General features: G+C 41.2%; 1 protein-coding gene across 11 annotated transcripts in view; it reads left to right on the top strand.

Annotated features, from left to right (window-relative positions):
- LOC127578488 (dedicator of cytokinesis protein 4-like) overlaps positions 1 to 26,677 on the top strand; it is a 719,988-nt gene that overhangs the window by 371,385 nt on the left and 321,926 nt on the right. Inside the window, exon 54 of one of the 11 annotated variants that reach the window (XM_052030589.1) lies at positions 16,925 to 17,108. The exons of the other annotated variants lie outside the window; for them this stretch is intronic. Coding sequence (XP_051886549.1) covers positions 16,925 to 16,976 — 52 coding nt within the window. The 3' untranslated portion in view covers positions 16,977 to 17,108. Of the gene's footprint in view, positions 1 to 16,924; positions 17,109 to 26,677 lie in introns of those variants that run through there. 11 annotated transcript variants of the gene reach the window in all.

Here is a 26,677-nt window from a genome sequence, read left to right as displayed (position 1 = left end):
TCTGATGTGTAAATGCCAAAGACTGCTGCCTTTTTCTAATCCCACAAATACATTTGCATGAATTAGTGACGCTGATCTGTAATTTAATGCTGATAATATGTTAATTATGCTTTTTAATCGGTCGCTGGACAAGTACTAGCAATTTTATTAGAATTTTAGTACCAAATATAACTGGCACCTGTTAAGGGGATAGCCAGGCAGAAACAAAATTATTCTACTCATCAGTTTGCTTCTATTAAGCAAAACCCATTGGTACTGATTTAAAGGCATTGGGAATCAATTGGTGCTGAAGAAAGTGCCCTCTGTAATTGATCGTCTCCATCACACACATTCCAATTAACTGACATTCAGTGTAATTATAACATACCAATATGTGCAGAAAATGTGTCTGCTTTCAAAGTGCCCTTCATGCATTATGCATTTCTGAGGTAATTAATCTGACTACACTATGAACATGTATCTTGAACTATATGTATGTAGTCAGTGATTTTCATTCCACCCACTTTTTCAACAGAATGTGCACTGAGCACAGGCATTTGAAACTAAATTGGTAAATTGTATAACTAGTATTTACACATCTGTTCATTCTGATGTGATTGTGCACAGTGCTTATTCTCTTTATCACAGAAATTATAACATAAGATTTTGTTGAAATCTGGGTAACGGTTTGATCATTATCCCATTAGAGGATTCCTCTATCCGGATAAACCTGCTAAAGTGCTCCCTTTGTAGTCAGCAAAAATTCTAAATTCTGGAAAACTAAAATAAGACAGATACCATTGAGTGTTCCCAGCATTTTTTTTTATTTTAAGTTTTCATCCTCTGTAAAATTTCTTCTTGAATTTAGATATACAACATAAATTAAAAACATAAAAATTTACTTAAATTTCTCCAGGCATCCTACTTGGTTAAAAATACTCAGTTCATAAAGTTGTATATTTAGTCACATTCATGGCAATTTCAGGATATTATTTAGCGATAACACTTCTATTGTTGTGTCTAGATAACGTTCCTAATCTGCACATAATTTATTTTTATGATTGGTGGCATTGAATACCCAGAGAATTTTTGCCTTCGAACTTCTGAATTTTTATTTATTATTCTGGGTGTTGTATACATTTATTACTGTCTTTATTTGAAATGATTTGTTCAACTTATGTTGGCATTCATGAACCATCACAGTATTGTTGCATCAGACTGAAAAATTACAACATATTGCAGTTGTGCCAGCAAGAGATCTACTCTTAACAACATGGAGTGTGAATCTACCACAGCCTTACAAATATTCCATGTACTCAAAAGCACAGAAGTGGTCAACTGATTCTCAGAGCCTTTTTTATTCCTGCATGGGGCACTTGTGTGTACCTTAAATGGATCTAACGTTAATTCCTGTGAGATTCCACCACTGTTGACTGGCTTCCATGCAGTGAATTACTTTTCAAGAATAACAACTGCTTCTTAGGTAAATGAGGACACAATTTATTATGTAACAGGACTGAAATAAATGATCAAAGAGTCTTTCATTATTAGTTGCTTCAGTGAAGAATGTTGGCCAACAGAATTTAATTCTTTATTAAATAAAACCATTGGATTTTGTAGGGTCTCTACTGGCAGACAGGTTAATGTTGGCTTAATGTTATTTTCAAAGCACAGCGTCTCTGCCCATACAGCATTCTCTTGTTGCTGCACTTTAAGACTATGAATCTTGGAATAAAGATTGAACCCAAATTCATTGACTTCAGCAGTGGTTTTGTTACCAAACCATTCGCTGCACTTCAAGAGGGAACATTAAATTGAGGTATATTATTTCTAAATGCATAAATCTGTTGTTATTCTTTTGTTGATCATGCCCTAAGAGGTTGGTATTAACTGATGCATAATTTTTCTTGGCTGGTGCTGAATCTTATTGATTGATCTGTAGCGGCCTGTACTCACGGGGCTCGAACCGCCATTGGCGGCCGCGCGTCATAGACTAACCGCAGGGCGGGCCTTCCGGCAGGAACCTTATGTCACGTCCGCCGGAGTGGCTCTCGGGTACTTTTGTGCACGCGCGCGTTTTGCTTGTTACAGTAAAGTGTGCTCCGGTTCAGCCTCCACGTCTTTGAGTTTTCCTTTCAGCAACGTGTCGCGTTCGGCTACACTTGGTGACCCCGACACTTCCAGACAGCATCTGGAACCAGCGACATGAACTCCAATGACTCTCACAATGCAGTCTCGCTCAAGCTCCCGACTTTCTGGGCCGCTCAGCCCCACGTTTGGTTCAAGCAGGCTGAAACCCAGTTCAGTATCAGAGGGATTACAGCCAGTGCCACGCAGTACTACTATGTTGTCAGCGCGCTCAACCAGGACATGGCAGGCCGGATCATCAACTTCCTGCACCAGCCACCAATGGAGGACAGGTACGATAAGATCAAGGCGCCCCTCATCCGCACTTTTGGACTCTCCCGCCGCGAACGAGTCGCACGGCTTCTGCACATGGACGGCCTGGGCGACCGCAAGCCATTTGAGCTGATGGGTGACATGCTGGCGCTCATGGATGGCCATAAACCATGCCTTTTATTCGAGCAGTTGTTCCTTGAGCAACTGCCAGAGGACATTCGCCTCCTCCTCACGGGTGAAGATTTCAGCGACCCACGCAGCCTCGCGGCCAGGGCTGACATTTTGTGATTTTGCGGGGAGCGGCTTCCATCTGCCTAACCATGACCACACAGCCCAAGGCCAAGACCCCACACCCAAAGCCACTGAGACCCATAGGGGACAAGGATGAGGGTTCGGATCAATGGTGCTTTTATCATCAGAGATGGGGGTCAAATGTGCGCCGCTGCCGTCCACCATGTTCCTTTCCGGGAAACGCTGGGGCCGGCCGTCGCTAGTAGCTTTGACGGCTGGCCATCGCGACAGCCTCCTGTTCCTTTGGGACTGACACTCCGGGCGATGTTTCCTGGTGGACACTGGGGCCGAAATCAGCGTCGTTCCCCCCTTGAACATGGACACCCGTAATGTGGCCCCAGGCCCCGACCTCACTGCTGTGAACGGCACCACCATCCGGACATACAGCTCGCGTACCATCTTGCTGCATTTCGGGCCCAGCTGTTTTACCTGGACCTTCATGGTAGCAGCGGTGTCACGGCCGTTACTAGGGGCGGATTTCTTACGGGCTAACCGTCTTCTGGTCAACCTGAAGGGCCGGTGCCGGCATTTGGTCCACACCGAGACGTTCCAGACCTTCCAGCTCAGAGAAACCCAGTTCCCGGACCTCCACCTAGATTCCATCACACTCTCGGGTGACGAGTTCGCCAGGGTGCTGGCGGAGTTCCCCTCCATCATCACCCCACAGTTCTCCACTACCGGTCCCAAGCACGGCTTGCAGCACCACATCCCCACACAAGGACCAATGCTGCACGCCCGAGCCCGTAGGCTCCCACCCGACAAGCTCCACCTCACCAAGGAGGAGTTCCGGAAGATGGAAGAGATGGGGACAGCCCTTGGGCATCTCCGCTGCACATGGTGCCCAAGTCCGCAGGAGGTTGGAGGCCCTACGGGGACTACAGGAGACACAATGACGCCACAACCGCTGACCGATACCCGGTGCCCCACATCCAGGATTTCATGGTGAACCTCCATGGGGCAACCATCTTTTCAAAAATCGATCTGGTCCGGGGGTACCATCAGATCTCCGTGCACCCCGACGATGTGCCCAAGACAGCCCTCATCACCCCCTTCGGGTTGTTTGAATTCCTAAGGATGCCTTTCGGCCTCAAGAACGCCACCCAGACTTTCCAGAGGCTTATGGACTCGGTGGGCCAAGGCCTGGATTTCGTCTTCATCTACCTAGACGATATCCTGGTGGCCAGCAAGTCACGCCAGGAACACGTGGCACATTTGCGCCAACTCTGCCAGCGCCTAAGCGACCACGGACTGGCAATCAACCTGGCGAAGTGCCATTTCGGGCTGATGGAGATCGACTTCTTGGGCCACAGAGTCAACCAGCAGGGAGCCTCCTCTCTACTGGACAAGGTCCAGGCCATCCGCCAGTTTCCCAAACCCAGCATGGTCAAGGGCCTGCAAGAGCTTGTGGGGATGGTAAATTTCTACCATCGGTTCGTGTCGGCGGTGGCACACATCATGAGACCCTTGTTCGGTCTGATGGTCGGCAAGGCCAAAGAGGTGGCATGGGACGCGGAGTCCACGGAGGCTTTTGAGCAGGCCAAAGAGGCGTTGGCGAAGGCGGCCCTCCTAGTACACCCGAGAGTCGATGTACCCACGGCGCTCACAGTCGACGCTTCAGACACAGAGGTCGGCAGAGTCCTGGAGCAGCTTGTCAAGGGCCAGTGGCGGCCGCTTGCCTTTTTCAGCCGACATCTGCGACCACCAGAGGTGAAGTACAGCGCTTTCAACAGGGAGTTGCTAGCGCTCTACCTGGCTATCCGGCACTTCCGGTATTTCCTCGAAGGAAGGGATTTCACCATGTATACAGACCACAAGTCCCTCATCTTTGCCCTTGCAAAGGTATTGGACCCATGGTCGGCTCGGCAGCAGAGGCACCTCTCCTTTATTTCGGAGTTCACCATGGATGTCTGCCACATCGCAGGGAAGAACAACGTGGTCGCCGAAACGTTGTCCCGCCCCCACATCCACTCAGTGACCACTTCAGCCCCAGGGATTGACTACGCGGCGCTGGCGCAGGCGCAACAGGTGGACACCGAGATCCCAGCCTACCACACCGCCGTTTCGGGACTCCAGTTGGAGGATGTCCTTGTTGGCCCTACAGCGGTTCGGCTCCTGTGCAACATGTCTACCAGCAGACCTCGGCCTGTGGTACCAGCAGCATGGAGGCGACAGGTGTTCGACACGCTACACGGCCTGGCCCACCCGTCCATCCGGGTGTCTATCAAATTGGTAGTGGACAAATTCGTTTGGCATGGTTTGCGCAAGCAGGTTGGACACTGGGCCAGGACCTGCGTACACTGCCAGACTGCCAAAGTCCAGCGGCTTGTGAAGGCCCCCCTTCAGCAGTTCCAGTCAATGCTCGGGAGGTTTCAGCACATCCACGTGGACATCCTCAGCCCCCTGTCCATCTCCCGGGGCGCCAGGTATATCTTTACCATGGTCAACAGGTTCACCAGATGGCAGGAGGCCATGCCGCTAGCAGACACATCCACCGAATCCTGCACCAGGACGCTCATTGCAAACTGGATCGCCAGGTTCGGACTCCCAGCGGACATCACCTCCGACAGAGGGCCACGGTTCACGTCAGGTTTGTGGACATCGCTGGCGCAGCTCCTGGGCACCTGGTTACATCACACCATGGTGTACCACCCACAGTCCAACAGCTTGGTCGAGTGGTTCCACAGGCAGCTCAAGTCAGCCCTGATGGCGCACCTCAGAGGGCCCAACTGGACAGATGAGCTCCCCTGGGCGTTACTGGGCATCTGCACGGCCCCCAAGGAGGACCTGAGCACCTTCTCAGCAGAGTTGGTCTACGGCACTCCCCTGACAGTCCCGGGCAAGTTCGTGCCAGAGGCCCAAGGTCCAGCAGGGACGCCGGCAGAAGTGCTGACGAGGCTGCGGGACAAGGTAGGGACCCTGGCACTGGTTCCGACCTCCAGACATGGCACTACACTGTCCTTTATCCTTAGGGACCTCTGGGACTGTGAGTACGTTTTCATTCGCAGGGGCATGCACGTCACCTCTGCAGAGGCCGTACGAAGGACCCTTCAAAGTGATCTGGCACAACGGATCTACGTGTGTCGTGGCCGCGAGGAGACTTTCACAGTGGACTGCCTCAAACCGGCGCATTTGAACATTGAGCAGCCGGTGAAGGTACCCTCACCGCGCTGGCAGGGCAGGTCACCCAAGTGGGACACACAGACTGGGGGTCCCACGCCCCCGATGGACGTTTCGGGGGGGAGGTGGGGGGGGGGGGGGGGATGTGGTGTGGTTGGTGTAGCGGCCCGTACTCACGGAGCTCGAACCGCCATCGCCGGCCGCGGGCGGCCGTGCAGGAGCATGTCGCAGACTAACTGCAGGGCGGGCCTTCTGGCAGGAACCTTACATCACGTCCGCCAGAGAGGCTCTTGGGTACTTCTGCGCGCGTGCGCGTTTTGCTTGTTACAGTAAAATATGCTCCGGTTCAGCCTCCACGTCTCTGAGTTTTCCTATCAGCAACACGTTGTGTTCGGCTACAGATCATTGAATAATACTGATACTGCAGCAAGAAGACACTGAAAGTATCCACTACTTACCTCAACATTAGATGATTAACAGAATCTTTTCTTCACAAAGAAAAGTTAAGCAGTAGCTTATGGCACATTTATTTATATCACTGTGCTTTGCTCCCTAACCTCATCCACAATTATTAGTTCTTAGCAAAACATTAGGTCTATGGACCTACTTGCAACCTTTGGCTGTGTTTCACAGTGAGCTGCACATTGCAAACAGTTGCACCATTGTGGTTTGTTGATTCTAGGCTAGGAAAGTCTCAGGCTGACAACAGCCAAGTCAGTGAAACAGTCTAGCAGTTGGGGGTAGCAGCAAGCCATGTTGTTTTTGAAGAAGAGGAACACATGGGCTTTGGCTAGCCCCCCAAAAAAATTTAAAACCTAATATTTCTGGTCTTCATTGGCTGTATCACTAATCTGGGTGGAATGTGAATTGGGCATGTTCTGCTCTATTGTTTGCAAAATTAGCAGTGGAAGTCTTTCATATATCATCACAAACCTTGATTTACACACCACATGTCACCTGAAACATGTAGGCAATCCAGCCCCACAGTGGTTTGTTGATTCTAGGATCAAACAAGGTGGTAAATGTCATGTCATTTTTTGGATGTTTTTTTATCTGATTTCCCTCCAGCTAAATCCGTAAACTTCACAACATTAACTTTTGAAACTGTCAATTTTCGTCCTTGTACACATTGAGATTAGCTTGGATGCATTTCACCATGTGGCATGAAGACTTATCTGAGAAGAAAACACCCATTTTCCATAAGCTTTAAATGCTTATGCAAATGGTGATTATTTTTTTAGAAAAAAATGTTTATTATACTTAATGTAAATATGCCTACATTTGTACAATTAGTCAAAAAATCTAGCTTTATATGCGATAATTATAAGGATAAATGATGCTGGATCAAAAGGAAGTGAGCTAGCAACCATTTTGTTTTATTTTGTTGGAAGATCTAAACACTCCTTTGTAAAGAATGCGCATCACCTTCTCAGTTAAAGGTATTAGCCTCTGACAGACATAACTGGGAACCCTCTGGGATTCCTGGACTAGACTCCCTGGAGTTGACCCAGATTCTTCAATAATGTATGAAGGTTACTGGAGTTCTGACGACATTTCACTGAACTCCAGGTCACCGTGGTTTTGGGAGCTGTGCACTTGTGCCCATTGTTGATTGGCTAAGCATTTATCAATTAGTTGCTGTGGTTTGAGAGTTAGCTCACCTGAAATGTTACCAGGTTTGCCAAAGGTGGCAGTGGCAAGGAGTGCTATAAGTCAGACCATTTCCTTGGCGTTGTGAAATGCAACTCTCTGACAATAGTTTTTGGTTTTATGTTATTGGATGAAATTAAGGGGGATGAGAGTAACCATTAATAACTATAACCCAGGGGTCTCAGCAAAATGTGAAGTTGCTTAAACATGGCAATTATAGCAAAAGCTTTTTCAGTTGGGATAGAAGATAATAAAAACTATGTAATGCCACAAAAGAATACTGTAGGACAGATTCAGTCTAATCCTGGTGTTATGGCAGAACTGCATGAATCTATACCCCAGATGATGATGCATATCGTAAATAAATGGTGTTCATTGAATGCATGATTAACTTTAAAATAGATGGTAATGTCATCTTTCAAAGACAAAGAAAAGTCAAACTTGATAGGGCTCCAAATCTGTATATTATGCACCCAAGAACAAAAAAGAGACAATTAGTACCCCTTGTTCTTAATATTTAATAAACTTGGGGATGGTTGTATTGGATTGGAATCCAACTCATGTTCTTCCTACTTTGAAAATAAGATGGCATATCAAACACAATGATCTGCAGGCTATTGACCTGTCATGCATTATTGAGAAGATACCAGAAAAAATTTGAAGAATGGGTTTCATGATCATCAGGGAAAGGAAGAGATCACAAGTAATTCACAACACAGCTTCTCATAATATTGCATCTCATAATAATGATATTTTCTGAAGAAATCACCAAGTTGGTGAAAAAGGGAAAACTGATGATTTATTGTTCAGTTAGGCTTTTAGAAAGCAATTTATGAAGTAACTCATACGAGGTTAGTTTACAAGATAGTATTAAAAAAAAATTGATGTCATTTTGGAATTGCCTCCAGTTTCATAGTCAGAAAGTTGTAATTATCAGATGTGGTTTAACTCAGAGATATATTCCTGGTTGTGTCCAACAGAGATCAATCCTAGACTCATCACAGTTTTTATATTAATAAGAAACATAATCTTTTTGAAGGCTCTTCATAATCTTTACTAATGACATTGAAAGTAATTCGATATATTTTCAGGTGCCACCAAAATCTGTGCTCAGATTAAAGTTGAGGAGTACAGTAAAATGCAAGGATGTACCAGACAAATAGCCCACAAAGTTGATATATGATGTTGAATTTAGATATGCATGTTGATGGAGCTAATACAAAGCAAGTAAATAATTTGAAGGGAAAAATTTTAAAATAGGTTGATAGAGAATATGATATTGATACTACCATGATATATCACTAAAGATTCATGACCAATATATATAAATCAAAGGACAGTATTTTGACTTTGTGCATATTGCTGAATAGATTGCAAGTACAGCATTCTGTCCAGTTTTGGTCCCTCTGCATGAGGATGACTTGGTGGCTTTTGAAAAGATCCACAGGACAGCTATTGGGTTAGATTTCAATCTGTGATCCAGGTGTATTGGTGCATTGTACAGCTAAAGGTGAACTGATAGAGATATAAAGAAGTAATTGAAGTTTTACATGTTTTTTTTTGAGTGAATGTGACCCTGATTGCAAACTGAAATATGCTGCATCTTTGTAAAAGATGCTTCATCTGTTGAAAGCAATTCAGCGATGGCTTACTTGACTAATACATGAAATGGGCAGGTTATCTTATGAGGAAAGGTCGGACTAGCTAGGCTTGTATCTGCTGGAGTTTAGAAGAGGGAGAGGGGAATTGATTGTTACATATAAGGTCCCAAGAAATCTTGACAGGGTGCATTAGGAGTCACCTGTTTAAGACAGATGAGGTTTTTTATCCTCTTAGAGGTCATGGATTTTTGAACTCTTTGTCAAAGGATGTGGGAAGCAGAGTCTTTGAATGTCTTTAAGGCAGAGACAGATAGACACTCGATATTTAAGGACTTGAAAGGTAACTGGGGAGAGATGGGAATGCAAAGTCGACGTTATAATTAGATTAGCCATGATCTTATTAAATGGCAGAGTAGGTGTGAGGAGCTAGCAGCCTATTCTGCACTGTATTTGTTTGTTTTTATGTTCATAGCTCTGACACTGTAGCATAAATCAATGATTGGGAATTGCAGACTTTAAAAAAATGTTATTTTGGAAGCAGTACAGAAAGCAATCACTTCAGGGGTAATTTCACGTGTTTAAATATTATTTAGTTTTTCTCATTTTAAGTATTTATCAGTGAAGGAAATGTAAATAAATAATATTCACATTAACTTACACCTTCAGTATCCTGTAAATTCTGTCCTATAAATACCTGCATATTCATTCCACCCAGTGCCACCTTGCAATGATTTAAATGGTAGTATCTTTAAGTCGCTTGATTTTTAATGTGAATGGAGGTGTAATAAGTAGCTAATCATCCATTATACTGAAGGATACGGAGCAGCAAGTATCTCCAGAAATTACAAAATTATGGTTATAATTCTTTTCTCCTTAATTCCCTGGGACTTTTACACTGTGATTTTGATGCACTACTATCATAATGCAAATCTCCAAGAAAATCCAGGCTATTGTGTTGCCCCTTTGGTAGTGTTCGAATAGTTACTCAAAAATTTTAGATAGCTGCTCATTGTGATGACATGCAAGGATGACATTAGCAACAAAAGAACATTATTGACTGTTTGTAACTGGATTTGGTGATATTCCATGATTTGTTTTCTTTATTGGTTCACCATGGAAAGCATTTCCAGCATCCATTAAATCCAGAAATGTGTTTATAATTGGAAGTAGAATGTGAAGTGGGAATGGATATTAGTGTAATGGTATTACTGACAGCAAATAACAGCCATGTTAATATTTGCAATCAAGAGAAATTAATGATAAACTTCTTCACTGCAATTAGTGATTAGGTTCTTGATTTGTTTGCTCATGCATGCGTAGTATTTGGGAGGTGAATTGATTGAATTGTTAGAAGTGTATTTGAGCATATTGGATGAAAATGTCGTACTAAGTATTAATAAAATTGGTGTATGTACCTGATACAGCATTACAATGTGAGAAGACCATTCGAGATCCTGAATAATTTGTGGGAAGGAGATGAGAAACTCTGCTGCATTGTTTAGTTGGCACTAAATCAGTCAACCTATCAGATTTAGAATATACCAACCTCACCTTGATTTGATAATGTAATGTTCATAGCAGCAAATTCTGGATGATGTCATTAATGAAACAGTGGGTTCATTCATTTCTGTAGCACGGCTTGACATCTCTAATAGTAATCACAGAATTTCTGTTAAATTCTTGTGAGTATCTTCCTTTATAGTCTCATTATTTTCATCCCAGGAAAACTTTGTGCCAAACCATTAAAGCGTGTGTACCTATTTAGATCCATTTGAAAATTTCTGTTTAAAGAACTGCATTGATGAAATCTACTTTGGTCAATCTGGTAAAACTATCAATTGTTTTCAAAAGCTACTACATTATCGTAGCAATAGGGAATTCAGGAATTTTTGTTACATTGCAAATAGAAAGATTTGGCGTAGCAACAAGAATGTGCTTGTCAGCCTTGATTAAAATGGACCTGCTAGTCTTGTCCTATGTTTGGCTGCTCTGTACAACAGGGCTTCTCAGTAAATCACCCCTATCAAACAGTTTAAATTGAAATCTGACAAAGTGGAGGATTTATGAATGAGTCAGCATTTTGAGACTGCATTAAATGAGTCACATGGGCTGCCCAAGGCATGCAGTGATTGTGGCTATTACATTTTACATAACTCAATTGATTCAGTAACCTGATTTCAAGACACTGGAAGAATTCCTACATTTTCAATAGGATGATCCCTGGAGCAAAATAAAGTACACTATAAATGGATATTATCCTTCCAATTATAGTTTAGTTGTAAAATCTATCTTTCCCTTTTTCTCGCAATAGATTAGTCACTCCATTGGATTAGGCTACTTGGGTGGGGCACTTCTATTAAACTCAAAATGCTAAATGAATATTTACACTAGTACCTGGCATTCTCAGGCATGAGAGTGCTAACAGAATCAGAGTTACAACAGGATCATCGAGTGAGATGCATTACTGACAATGGTGCTGTGCTAGGAACCTGGCAGAAAATCTTACCCTTGCTACTATAGCAGGAACCTGATGGGAACCCCTGCCCTCCCTGCCATTGCACACTGCTTTGGCAGGAACCTGGCACTCCTCCCAATAATAAATTACCTCAGCTCAATGTGGAGATGCTTCCTGTGGGGGCTGGTCTTGAGCAGGCCAGAGTGAGTGGTACAGCTCAGCGCAGAGATTTGGGGTTTCACTACTGCACCCTGGCTGACATAGTCAGTATAGGTCATTGGTGGGGACTGGCAGTACCTGTTCCATGTGTTGAAAGATTGCCCAGAACCTACAGTTTTCCTCATCACCACCTATAAGATGTGCTGGAAACTGCAGTGTCACCCTCACCGCCCCGTCTACCTCTCTGGGTTGGAGAGAGCAATACACACTGAATCATGAACGATCCATTGCTCGGCAAACAGCAATAGATGGTAGGGGGCTCACAAAAGGTTCCTGATACAACAGTGGGGAAGGTGGGGATTTGTGCCAGGTTCCTGATACAGCAGTGGGGATGATAGGAGTTCACTGCAGGTTCCTGGCATAGTGGGATCTTACATCTTTTTTAAAGCACAGGTGGATACTTACCTTTGGATTGGAGGACCAAGAGAGCTATAATGAGTAAGTGCTCTATAAGGCACCTGTATATTGGAAAATTTAGGTTTGAAGAATTGCTTTATATTGGGATTACACCTTTTTTTAATATCATCTTCACCTACTATATGATGGCAGTAGGATCAGGGCAGATCTCACCAGCTGCAATTATGGCAATGCTTGCAGAGCAGGTACAGGGAATGAGTTAATTTGGTAAAAAGGTGCTGTCCATGTTCATGCCTGCAGTTCTGAACATCATTTTATCCATCCCTAACTCTGTCAGGTGATTCTCCATGTTACACCACCACTTTGAATATGAAGTACGTAGAATAGACATATCATTGTATCTGTTGTTTAATGTGGAAATTTTGTTTCTTGCATGTATTTGTGGTGAAGGTGAAGGATCCCAGTGACTTGTATCAATATAGAAGGATTGCATTTGACAAATTTGTTAAAATCATAAAATCACTCCTTTAAAGGGATAGCTACTATTAGAGACAACCATCAGATGTATTAATGTTGTCCATTGGGAATCGCTATCCCATAAAGATCTAATGTTGTTTTATTTTTGGGTATAATAAAGCAGCTGTTTAATGTGCTAGAGGAATCCAAGAATACACTTCAGTATTTGACAACAACATAAACTTTGGCAAGCAGGAGATACTTTGTAAATTAAGTGCTTGATGTTGGTGGAGGAGACAGTAGCTGAACGGAAGGGCAGCACGGTAGCGTAGCGGTTAGCACGACGCTATTACAGTGCCAGCGATCGGGGTTCGATTCCTGTCACTGTCTGTAAGGAGTTGGTATGTTCTCCCATGTCTGCGTGGGTTTCCTCTGGGTGCTCCAGTTTCCTCCCACATTGCAAAGACGTACGGGTAGGTTAATTTGGATTTAAAATGGGCAGCGCAGACTTGTTGGGCCGGAAGGGCCTGTTACCATGCTGTAAATAAAATTTTTTAAAAAAATTTAAAAATTGAACTGCAAGGAGGTGGATAAACTGCTGCAAAAACTTCAATGGCTTCACACATCAGATCCTATCTCTATCTAACTGCTCCATTAGGTTCCCACATTGCTCAGTGCAATGCATCCCAACACAAATCCTCCAGCATTCTCTATCAGTAAAGTTGGGATCTAACATTCAAATATTCCATCAGACTTTTGTACAATTACCATTGGTCTCACAAGTACATTGTAGAGCCAATGCACACAACTGGCTATTTATCCAGTGCAGATACATCATGCAACTGCAATGCATGACAGTAACTATCTTCCCTCTCTTTTGCGGGAGAATGTGGCACACAATCAGATGGCAGCAGTATCCTACCAGTGGGGGGAAGCAAGCATGGCTCCTATGACTCATTCTTCTTAGAGGAGAATTGCTGGCTGTTACGGCTTATATGAAGGGCCTTGGGCAACAGTAAAATAGAAATTGTTTGGTCAGTTACCCCCAGGTGGCCAGCTAGCAACAATTGAGCAACTAAAAAGCAATGTAGAAGGCAACTTCTCACTCAACTGACAATTGCAGCCACCAGTTCAGTCCTAATGGTAAAGGTTGGTTAGAGGTTGAATTTAGAGGTGGAATGCCATATGTCGTGCATGGCCTGTTAACTACACAGGGTGATATTGCTCAGTTAGAGATAGTACGGTCTGAAGTAGGCCTTCCTGAACTAGGTCTTCAAGGTCCAAATTGCTGAAGTTCTTTCTCAAAGGCCATCTGTCATCTGCATCATTGTAAGGAGGTGCCTTCCCCCAAGCATGTTGCAGACTGCAATGCATCATACTGGAAGATCACTTTGTATAAGCAACGGTATGGACAAGGTGTTGTGAGAAAGGTTCTTTTGGTATCTTAAAGGTAAAGGTCTGGACACACAGTCTTTGTAATTTAAAAATGGTTTATTAGCAAAGACAAACGCGGGGACAGAATGAATGGGAACAGATGCACACTCTCACACTCTCAAGCAGGAGATTGCGAATGTGGAGGGAAATCGCGACAGAGGGTGAGGTGCACACACACACATACACACACAATAACTGGGTACAAATGATCAAGGAATAAACAATGCAATGTTTGGACACCCTGATTCTGGACAAACATTGGCTCTTTGGTCTCGGGAGTCCTTAAGTAACTGCCCTGAAGTAGTGCACAGCTTACCTCAACATTCTCGGAGACAGAAAGAGATAGAAAACCAAACTTGCAGCACTTTTATACTGCTGGGTGGTCCAGCAAGGACAAAGGTGTTTAAACGGACCAATGGTAGGTGTGCCCAGGACAAAGGTGCTTGCACAGACCGATCCGAGTGGTCCGGCAAGGACAAAGGTGTTTACCTAGTGGAGTGGAGCCAAACCTTGATTGACAGTGATGTCGCTTTCGGTCATGTGCTTAATGGTGTCATCCCAGCCAGAGGAGTCAGTGTTGTCATGGTCACATGACAGCCATGACCTTTTACACTACACAAGGACATGCAGAAGTCAGACAGGGAATGCAAAAGTGAGATTATTTAATGTACAGTTTGGAATATATCTTTGGTGTGATCTAATATTTTGTTTTTGTAGTCCATCAGTTGGTGAGATTAGCAGCAAATTATTGAAGATGAAATGAGAACTATGTTAGAATAGGGAGCTAGGATTCTGTTCTTTGAAATCATAATTTGATGTTATTTTCTGACAATTTGCTAGACAGGAGCTTCATTCACATCCTCCCCCTCCTCATCCCCATCTCCCTTATCCTAATATTCGTCATGCACTGACACTCCTGTTCTTCATTTCCTGCTCCAGAGTTACTCACAAGGGCAGATCCTGCATTAATGCTGAAATAACAGGCTACCATAATTATAAATATAAAACACCTACAGGGTAGCCCAGGGAGTAAAAATATTGTTTCAAAGCATGGATGGTTGCTTCATCAAGTTCATAGATCCTTGTAACTTTAGCTGGTCTACAAATGCTATTGAACAGATCTGAAGGCATGGTCACATAGATATAGCAAGAATCAACCAATGCAGAAGTTCACCCCCCAGTGCAAATACGAAAAAAGGTCAGAAGCATCGTTGAGAAAAAAAATATGAACAATAACTTTATTAACACATTAAAACAATATAATTGATATAAAATTTAATCTGCCTTCTCCCAAATATAAATACAGATATTAAGACATCAACAATTCATCAAGAAGTGTTGAGATGATTTGAAGCAGATGAGTACCAGGCCAAAGTTTCAGTTTAGCTGCATTGATCATTTGAGAGATTTTGAGGAATCCAGACAAGGTGAAAGCTTCTAGCAAGTTTAGTCCCACCTAAGTGTCAAAAGTCATTTGGAGAAGCATATGGAGAGGAGGGGTTTAAAGAGGCATGGGCCAAATGCAAGCAAATGGGAGTAGCTTGGTGGCACCATGGTTAGCATGAACGAGTTGGGCCAAAAGGGCTGTTTCTCTATGACTTTCTGAGTCTAAGTGCCAGGCAATAGTGATTTCCAACAAGAGAGAGTGTGATCACTTCTGGTATTCCATCACTGTAACACCCACCATTGGTATCTTGGGGATCACTACTGACCAAAAAGTCAACTGGACCAGCTAAATTTGTACCATGGCTACAGGAGCGGGTCAGAGTATGTGTGTCCTGCAGTGACTGACTCAACTCCTGTAATTTTATAACATCTAATATTTAGTATATATCATAAATATTAAACAGCTATCACAAGTTTACAGTTAATTTAATATTTTATACAAAACATTGACATTGTAATCTTTATTGTTTTGATAACTAATGTGGGCTGAAAATAATGTTCCAATGAAGAACCAACATGATGTCATTTTATGGATTTGTATAATGTGTTATAAAAAATTAAGTATTTTTTGAGCAGAGAAACAAAAGTTGCAAAGCAATAAGAAAACTGAGCACAGATCAAGATGTTGGGAGGTTTTATTTGGAGCTGGCAACAAAATACTTGAGTCAATAATCACAATTATATATGAATCCAATAATAGTTTATTAAGCAGAATCTTGGTTCAGCTATGATGTTCATAAACTACTCTTCAACATATATTTCACACACAGTAAGTGCATGATATGGTTAAAAAATATTACTTGCAAGTGTATTTACAGTTCTCTAAACTGGATATATTATGTGACATTAATAGCAGTTTTTCTGACACAAAATTTTAAGGCAGGAAATTGGAAGGGAAGCTGTGCAGCAGAGAATACCATTGTGAAGTTTATGGTTTTGTTGAGAGATTGTGGCTGCAATTAGTTCTGGGTTGAATTTAATAGTTATGTAAACATTTCTAATGTATCTGATATCCATGTGAGTCTGCATGGAAGCTGGAAGAATACAAAACCTTGGAATGCAAAATTGGTAGTCTGGATATTGCTCCTGATGATATTACTTTATTCAGATAGGGATTGAGAAATTGGAATGTAGTATCTTTTCTTTTGGCCCTATAAGAATTCTGATCTGATCAGAAATTCTGATAATGTATTGTGGACAGAGCATTATAGTGTGCATTGCACCACTTGATTTGCTGTGTACACAGTAGGTAGTTGGTGATGCTAGCCCATATGATTTGGTAGTCGTCCTGTCAAATTGGGCCAGATAAAGACACCTGATATATTATGTGAATAATGGACAAGAAACCAGGACTGAAGTTCAGGAAGAGTACTGCCCCCCCCCCCCCCCCCCCCCCCCCACCCCAACCCCTGCCCTAACATGTGTTCTTGGTTACACATTGGTTTTTGAATTGATAAGATAAGATTTCTTTATTAGTCACATGCGCATTGAAACACGCAGTGAAATGCATCTTTTGCAGAGTGTTCTGGGGGCAGCCCGCAAGTGTCACTATGCTTCCGGCGCCAACGTAGCATGCCCACAACTTCCTAACCTGTATGTCTTTGGAATGTGGGAGGAAACCAGAGCACCTGGAGGAAGCCCACGCAGACACGGGAAGAACGTACAAACTCCTTACAGACAGTGCCAGCGACCTGGGTTCAATTCAATTGGAGGAATCTGTGTTTTGTTCACTGGCCCGAAGAATTGTGCTGCACACATGGAAAATTCTGGTGGAATGCATGTTGCCTGTTTTTTCCAAAAGTTTTCCCATGTTTTAGTTGCGTTGACAAACTTTGAAAGGTTTACTTAATCTCATAAATGAATAGATTTATCTCTTACCTTGGATAACTTTGTTTTCCTTGCAGCTAATATGATTCTTTCAATTAAGCTTAAAAATGATTTTGTTATCACATCCCTAAGTGAGAAAATAGTTCAAGATAACTTAATTCCGTTGATACCACCATACTGTTACAATTAAAGATAACATGCATAATTAATTACTGTTTTGATATATTGTGTGCACCTGAATTGTTTACTGCTTGACATATGTAACTTTTTAATTCTATGTCTAATATTCTCATTGCTCAGAAACATGCTGAGATAGTAATTACCTTCAGTAAGATATTATTTAATTATAGGTACGATGTGACACTTTGTGCAATATATTCAGAGACAAATTTGTAAGAAAACATTTATCTCTCCTAAGGTGTGTAAAGCACTACCTTGTACAATAATATGCAGTGATGATGGATGATCTTGAGGGTTAGAAAAAAATTTACAACATCCATTATGAGTTGGAGCTTCACACCTGCACAAATTATTCCCAAAATTTATATTCGTAAGTATTTTGAAATATTTACCAAATTTTGGGGGCTAATATTTTAACTCTGGTAACAGCTAATTCCGTGGCCAACATCTGTTCTAAATGATACATAAAGCATTTCAAATTTTTGTTCTTAAACTTTAGGAGGAATTTTTGCCTTCTCTTTTAGTTCTTCATTAATCTTCCTTATGTAAGAGACCCCCGCAATGTGGCAGTTCTGTTCAGGACCACTGGCATTTACAAGTGAAATCTGCACCATTGTGTTATTGTGCCCATTGGTTTCCCCTTTCCGATACTATCTGACATCACCAGAACAGTAGTGTTTGTTGCTTCCACCTTCTCAACTGCCTTTCATATGTTGCCTGTATTGTTATGTGGTACGTTTTAACGTAATAAATAATACTGCACTCAAAGATGAGAAATCAACATTTTTAAAAATTACATTTGTATCTGAACCAGAAGAATAACACTTCAGATTGACCAATAAGGTGCCACTTAATTAAAAGCAAAACATGAGTATTTTGTGGATATCTTGCAAAGCATAAGATTAAATTGCAGCCCTAATTCTTGTTTGTATTTACTTTTTAAATTTATTTAATGGATCCAATAAAATGAAAGCTATACAAATAAAATGCAAATATAGTGTCAAGGTTGCACTCTTCAAAGTGTGTCAAAGCCTACTGTGTAGGCAGAATGCTGTCATAGATGAGACAAAATTAGAAAGCATGATATCAGTACCATAATATATCATGGTTGTCTGCTCCTTATCACAAAAGTTACCATAAATACAATGTACTCTACTCTGTATATTTTCTATAGTGGTAGCTGGGATATGTGCTAGATTGGGGTTGTAATCTTTAAGGTCCCTCAAATCTTTTTTGGTATTCCTGTGACTGTTTATTCAGTTGAAGCTGTAGAGTTGTGAAATGTTGGAGGTTCCAGTAATTTATTGTTCTTCCCATTTGAAAAATGAAGAGCCCAAGCCACTTACAGACAATTATAGCAAATGTATTTGTGTTGCTGGAGGAAATTTGCACCTATTACTCAGTATACAGATGTTTATTGAATCAATTTAACAGCTAACATTTGCTACTTAGAGGTTCTCAGAGTTGCATATGTAATTCTACGACTAAAGAGAGCAAATTAATTTATAATGGAGCTTTTAGTTTTACATAGAAACATAATATCTTGATTTTTTTTTATCACTCCCTCTACCTGTTGTTTAGCATTGCACAGGAATTGTACTTGGACAAAGGTATGTGGAAAATAACCTGCAGCCATCTGAGGATGTAGTCTTCAACATTGTCACAATGTTGTCACTTCACTGGGATACTAAGATAATGTATAAACAGGGTGAATGGCGACTACTTTCACCTCTGTTACTTTATATATTGCTGCCCATACCTCAACCTGTCCTCTTTAAAATCCTCGCCTTGCCTTTGTTATCTGCAGTCCTGCTCTAACTGGCCGGTTACATCCCACTTTTGACATATTACATAATATCTGAGAGATTGGATCTTATGGCTGTACTATCACTGAGGAAGTAGAGGCACTGGTGAGCTTTCTTGGCCATGGCATCTACGTGGTTGGACAAGTACAGGCTATTGGTGCTCTCTATCTCCTTCTTCTACTCCAACTCATCATTATTTGAGATATGGCCCATTATGGTGGTATCATTTGCAAACTTGTAGATGGAGTTAAAGCTGAATCTGTCCACACTGTCATGAGTGCACAGGGAGTACGGGGCTGTGGACGCAGCCTTGTGGGGCACCAGTGTTGAGAATAATTGTGCAGGAGGTGCTGCTGCCTATCCTTACTGATTGCGGTCTGTTGGTCAGAAAGTCAAGGATCCAGTTGCAAAGGGAGGTGTTGGGTCCTAGTTCTCAGAGTTTGGTGATGAGCTTGCTTGGAATTATAGTATTGAAGGCAGAGCTGTAGTCAATAAACAACAGTCTAACATAGGTGTCCTTACTGTCCAGATGCTCCAGAGCTGAGTGTAGGGCAAGGGAGATGGCATCTGTCATCTTTAGCCTCCTGAGGAAGGTGAATTGCAGTGGGTTGAGGTTGTCTGGGAGGCTGGAGTTAATGCGTGCCATGACCAGCCTCTTGAAGCACTTCATGATGGTGGATGTCAGAGTCACTGGGCGGTAGTCATTAAGGCATGTTACCTTGTTTTTGTTTGGTACCGGGATGATAGTGGTCTTAAATGCAATTTCTCAATTGTGTTTGCCCAATTATATTCTACAAGATGTGGCAGAATTGTACAGAGTTGTTTGCAGATCTTGTCAGAAATATTTTAAATCAGAGTATCACGAGTATGATATTGTGTCTGTTTCAAACAATGTATTCTGTTAAAAATAAACACAGAAAACATTAATATATGGTCTTGTGATTTTGAATGAAATGCACAGATAATGCAGCTGTAGATGTAACGGATTCAACAAAAGCAGACATGCAGAGGAGACCTCTTGGTAGACCTTTGTGGAAGAATATCCTGAACTCAAAGTACATTGAGTTTTTATTCCCTTTAAGTATAAAGATAATAGTAGGTGATTAAATACACTTTCAGTAGTTACAATTATATTATTTGACTTCGATATATTGGGTGTAGGAAAATGGTTCCATAGAATTACATATTTAAAGATGGGAGCATGCCTCAATGGATAAGACCATTAAACACCTTTTTCGAGACAAAGTAGTTCGCATCAATTTAAAAGCTGCTGAGGACAAGATCCAAACGTCCAAAATATACTCACTGGGAACACTAACACCCCAAGTATTGATTGACAAAACAAGTGTGACAGTGACCGTGTTTGATGTGTTAAATGGTGAAATAGCCAGTCTGAACCTTCCTTGAGCTCTTCACAATGGTGCAAAATACCTCAGTTTATGATGCCTGATGCCTCATTTGATGTAGTCCAATTAAGATAGCCTTTTTGCCTGTACATTTGGTCGATGCATATGAGAAGGCCTCATAGTCATGTTGGTTTCTAAAGCACTATCTCTGTACTGTGAGCTGGTAGTCTGTTGTCTCCACAGACAGTGCTGTTTGTTTACACAGCTGTTCTTATAATTTTAAAACCCTTTACTGAGTGGGTTACACTTGAAAGAGGTTTGAAGGCTGGTTCTTGTTTGTATTAATTGCAACTATATCTTACACTTTATACTTTATTGCTATGGCTGCTGTTCCCCAACAGTGACCACTCTGAATTTCAGTGGGCAATTGTGGATTAAATATCCCAGTAGATCTTTTGTAAACCAATGTGTGATCCCTTATACAGAGGGAGATTTTAGGTGCATCAGCTCATTCTAGTTCATCAGGATAGCTGTTTCACTTATTGTCAAGATTAGGCCCTTCAGTCCAACTCATTCATGCAGACCCAGATGCCTGAGTTTGTCCCATTTGCCTGTGTTTGGCCAATGTCTCTCTGAACCTTTCCTATCCATACATCCAGTATTTTTTAAATGTGTTGAAGGTTTCTGCCTCTACTATTCTTTCTGGGCCATTTTTTTTACCTCACCTCCCCTCTAATCCATCTATCCATTACCTTAAATCTACAGCCCTAGTTTTTGGACCGTCTGCTAAAGGAAACAGGTCCTTTGTAATTGCTCTATTTAGGCCCCTCATAACTTACACTCTTCAATCAAATCTTTCCTTAGGGTTCTCTGTTCCAAAGAAAATACGTCCAACATATCCAAACTTTCCTCATTTCAGCCGTGACGACATTATTGTAAATCTCTTCTGCACCCACTCTCATACAATCGCATCTTATCTGTAGTGTGGTGCCTAGAACTATAGACAATACTCAAGCTGTGATCTAACCTATGTTGTTTGCATCTCTGGAATAATCTACCTGTTCTCAAATTCTACACTTTGGCTAGTAAAGGAAAGCATCCCATATCTCAAAATTTATACAATGCATGAGCCAATTATCTATTTTAATGAGTAAATATTAACCTTGTGGGATTTAGAATTTACTCAAGCTAAGAATGATAATCTAATTTGAACTAAATTTCTACAACCCTCAGCCAGTTTTTACAAAAATGCTGCTTGGTGGTACAAAAATGCTGCTTGGTGGTTATTATTGGTTCTGGCCAACACCAGCTGTGACTCTTTATTTCCCAGTATTTTCTAACATTCATTTGTGCCTGAAACAAGACATTGTGTGCAATTGGTAGCAGACAAAATTAACAATCGATTGTCCTTACTGTGCTTGCAGTGGCCATGACTGTCTGTCTTATCTATCCAAATGGTAATCAAATTGTCTGTGCCTACAATTATTATTATGACTTGGCACACATTACTGCTTATTAAGAAGATGTTTACTCAATCAAGTTGATATTTATGAATTAATAAGAATGTAACCTATTAGTCTATTATATGGCAGGTTCACCTTTAGTTTGTTATTTAGTTCAACAAAAACTGGAAAACAATCTGCGACATATTAATCAGGTTGCAATTACAAATGTTTTATTATCAACCTCTTCCATGACTACTCATTAACCTGTGAGCTGTTTATTCCAGCATATTACTTCACAGTATTCTGGTCAAACACAACAGAAAGATCAAAACTCCATTACTAAAATGACTATTCTCAAATTAACATAAAATGATAAACATGTCTGTGCTGCAGATAGAATAGTTTTGGAATTTAGTGACTACGATATTTTTCTGCATTCATAAATTGAACCAGTGTTGTCCATGAACTACATGTTCTTCATTTGGAACCATCATAAACAATGACAGATGCAGCCTGTTTCATACATTAAATAAGATTTTATATCTAATACACAGCTGACAGTGCTAGAGCTTTGTTTCCTTTGTATATATTCCATTTTTAAATTAGGAGGCATCTCCTGTTTTTCATTTTGTTATTTTTTGTTTCTCAAAAGGAAAGCCAGATTCAGATTAAGTTTCTTTTCTCTGTGGACAGGCATCTGTGAAATTGTTGCAAAAATAATTCACACAATTAAATCAGTAAATGTAAAATCTAATATAGGTACCGTGGTACTTTACATATTAATTACACGTAACATTTCACATCATCTGAAATCCGACTACAATTCAATAAGCAGAACATCCAACAGTTGCACTTGTAACTTATTATCATTTGTACCTGATGCTCATTTTATTTTAGAAACTATTTCAAGACTAGATAATTAATGTAAGACACTTTTCCAGGAGGAAGGGGCAATGCCTCAAAACTCAATTTAATTTTAACCCTGCTTTATTCTTGTTCAAATAGCATAGAATAGCTGGTCTTTTTGAACCATACTCAATTGTCTGAATAGAAAATAAATTTCTGTAGAACTAGAAAAAAGTTGAGTCTCATTTGTTCTTCAAACTTAGAATAACCAAAATTTAAGTGCACATTGTCCTATTAATGCTGACCTGACAGCAGTGTGCTTTTGTGAGGATTAAAATGTGACCCTCACATATCTAATTTGCAGCTGAATATTTTAGTAAATAAGTTTCTCCCAGAAAGCAGCTTACCTCAGCTCAATTGCTTGATCTTACACTAATATTAGATCCATCTTAAATACATGTCATTATTTTCGTAATATATTATTGTGAAAGGAAAGTCTGTGAGGATGTACATTGGTATTTGAATTGGAAAATGCTTATAAAAATGCCTAGTAATTAACAGAGATATTTGTGAAGCAGAAGGGTGTTATATATATGTCCTGGGATTCATATATGGAGGTATAGTGTACAATAGCTGCAAGGTTATGTTGAACCTGTATGAGATGTTTGTTAGGCACCAGTGGAGTATTGTATCCCATTCAGGCCACCAAACTTTAGAAAGGATGTTAAGGACATGTATGGCATTCAGGAGATTTACTAGAATGGTTAGGAGTGAGGGAGTTCAGCTATTTGGTTAAAATTGAAAAGGTGGGGTTGTTTCATTGGAGCAAAGGAGTTTAAGAGGAGATTTAATGGAAGTCTGCAAGAGCATGAGTGGTTTAGATAAGATACATGGAAGGAAGTTTTTCTCATTAGTGGATGGTTCAAGGAACATGGACATAGATTAAGAAATTTGGACAAAAGACACAATGGGTATGTGTGGAAAAAACCTTCATTATATGGAGAGTGACAATGATCCGGAACTCATTGCCTGGAAATGGACTTGGATAGTCACTTCAGTGAGAACCATTTGCAAGGCCATGAGCAAAGAATGGATTAATGGGATTGTTCCACTAGGAACCAGCATAGTCTCAATGGGCTCAATGGCCTCCTTCTGCACCATGATTCTAGGAGATTGCAGAATTGGGTGCCAGTGTAGTTTAGCAAACGTGAGAAAGAAGGGGGTGGGGTAGGCTGTGGGGATCAGAGTTTAAAATGCGGAAAATGGGCAGGAGACAATTGGAACAAGCAAGTCTAGATGTAACAGAGGCAAAGGTAAGTGTTTCAACAACCAATTCAGTAATGTTGCCCAAATCTGCTCCTGCCTCAGTCCCTCTGCATTAAGCAGTTGAGATTTACATACCAACTGCCTTTAATGGCTGATACTGGGAGAATATGAAAGAGAGCATTTCTTCCATTTATCGGTTTAAGATCTGCAACCAGGCCTCTAAAGAGCATATATTGTTTTGGGAAGCAAAGGAATATTTACAATCCTTGGAAGTATCCATTATTCATTTTTGCATTTGCAATAAACTAGGGATTGCAACAGATCTCATTTTCAATATTTTATGAGTAATTTTTGCATTAAAATTGGTGTCACAGCTTTAAAACAATGCTTTCTGAAGAAACCTAAAAAAAAGACAATTTGTATCTTTGCTAAAACAATACTATTTTTGTGGTTTAAAGTTATGACCAATTTTCCATAGTTTTATTTCCTGTAGAGGCTAAAACTGTCATCATTCCCTGAGCAGCTCTAAAAATCATTAGCGATATATTCTCACTTACTTAAAATCATTTCCAAAACAAGTTAACCAAAACTATTTAGATGCAATTGAATTGGTTTAAGTAATAATTAGAGGTGATCATGACAAATGTATCAGCATTTCAGAAGTTATTAGAAAGGTTAGTATATATTGAAATTCTGCATTGTCATCAGTCTCGGGACATTGTCTCATAGAAGAGATTCAGTGATTTTTACAGTATGATCTAAGCAAAACTGCCTTTTATCCAATGGTTATTCAGAAGAGCCTGGGCTGACTTACAATTGCCTCAGCACATGAAATGCAATTAGTAATGAAGGGGTCAAATGATTTCTACCAGAGACCAAATATCAACCAATTTATTAGCAGTGTTAAGTCAATTGAAGGCCATCTAGTGCATTTGCATTGACTAATTCTCTTAGTATTTATGAGTCACAGAGAGAAGCTTTTAAAAATAAGAGCATGTGTTGAAAGGGGGAGGCAGATTAGACAGATAGAGCCTTGGTAGTCTATGATTAATAAAGTAGACTCGTAGTTGTATATTATTGCAATAGATGCTGCTCAGTGTATTTGTGCATGTTTTGCCTACTGTGGATAAAGCAACATAAGCGTTTTCTTGGTCTACGTGCAGAGTGATTGAGGAATGAAAATATGTAGATAAGATAAGATATCTTTATTAGTCACATGTACATCGAAACACACAGTGAAATGTATCTTTAAGTAGAATGTTCTGGGGGCAGCCCGCAAGTGTCGCCATGCTTCCGGTGCCAACATAGCACGCCCACAACTTCCTAACTCGTACATCTTTGGAATGTGGGAGGAAACCGGAGCACCTGGAGGAAACCCACACGGTTACGGGGAGAACATACAAACTTCTTACAGACAGTGGCCAGAATTGAACCCGGGTCTCTGGCGCAGTAATAGCGTCGCTAACCATTACACTACCGTGCCTGCCCTCTACATTACCGTGCCTGGTATACAGTGATCAAGTCCAGAATTTATAAGAGCATTAGAAATAGAAGCAGTCTTTTGTATTGCTTATTTACTCTTTTTTTGACAATGTTAAATTTTTGCTTATTTATTGCTGTTCCCTAAAACCCTCACAATCCTCAGGCTTCCTATGCTTGGCCTCGTCTTTTGATCTAATACTATCCATAACCTGTCTTGATTGTAGCTCTACTTCATCCTTTGTTGGATCTGATGCTTCAACAAAGGACTTTTTTTCCTTCCTTTTGGGAATCAAAGATCACAAACTTCAACAACTGTTGAATTCTAATATTGCAGAATTTAGAGCTCTTCTTCCACCTTTTCTTCCATGCCCATTTCTTTCACTAAGAGATTTCACCCCAGAGAATGGAACTTTTGTCCCATCTTTAAAATTCCTGATCCACCTGCACCTCTCCCTCTGGCCTCTTACCCTCTCTAAATCTGTTGATTGCAACTGCTGTCATGACCATTCTCAGTTTTTTTACTTCCACCCTAGTTTATCCCTGTCTGAACTTGCACAGCTCTTCCCACCAAGGACCAACTCTGACATTGTCATCAAACCTGCTGACAAAGGCAGTGCTGATGTTTGGTGAACTGACCTGCACACACAGAGACTGAAATCTCCTCACACATCCCTCTGACCGTGGCGCACCACTGAACACTGATCTCTCCCTCCTCCCCAAATCTACAAACAGGGCTCTCCTGGTTCACTCACCTTTTTATGCTTTGTTGTTCAACAGAAGTTCTTTCTTCCGACCATGAAACTATCCTATTTCCCCTTTGTCAGTCTTTTCCCACTTGTATCAGTGACACCTCAACACATTGACAGCTTCCAATTTTCTGGTCCCAACCAGCTCATTTTCATCATGTAGACCATCCAATGCCTCTTCACATCCATCCCAAACCATAAAGGCCTGATGGCTTTCACTTCTTCCTTGAAAAGAGGTTTAACCCTCCTTCAATACCCTCTTCGCTTGACTGAATTCGTTCCCACATTGAACAACTTTTCCTTTAAGTCCACTCATTTCCTCCAAATCA

This window comes from Pristis pectinata, chromosome 15, assembly GCF_009764475.1.
Source record: "Pristis pectinata isolate sPriPec2 chromosome 15, sPriPec2.1.pri, whole genome shotgun sequence".
In the NCBI taxonomy this organism is placed as follows: Eukaryota; Metazoa; Chordata; class Chondrichthyes; order Rhinopristiformes; family Pristidae; genus Pristis; species Pristis pectinata.
This window is presented reverse-complemented; position numbering and strand designations above follow the sequence as displayed.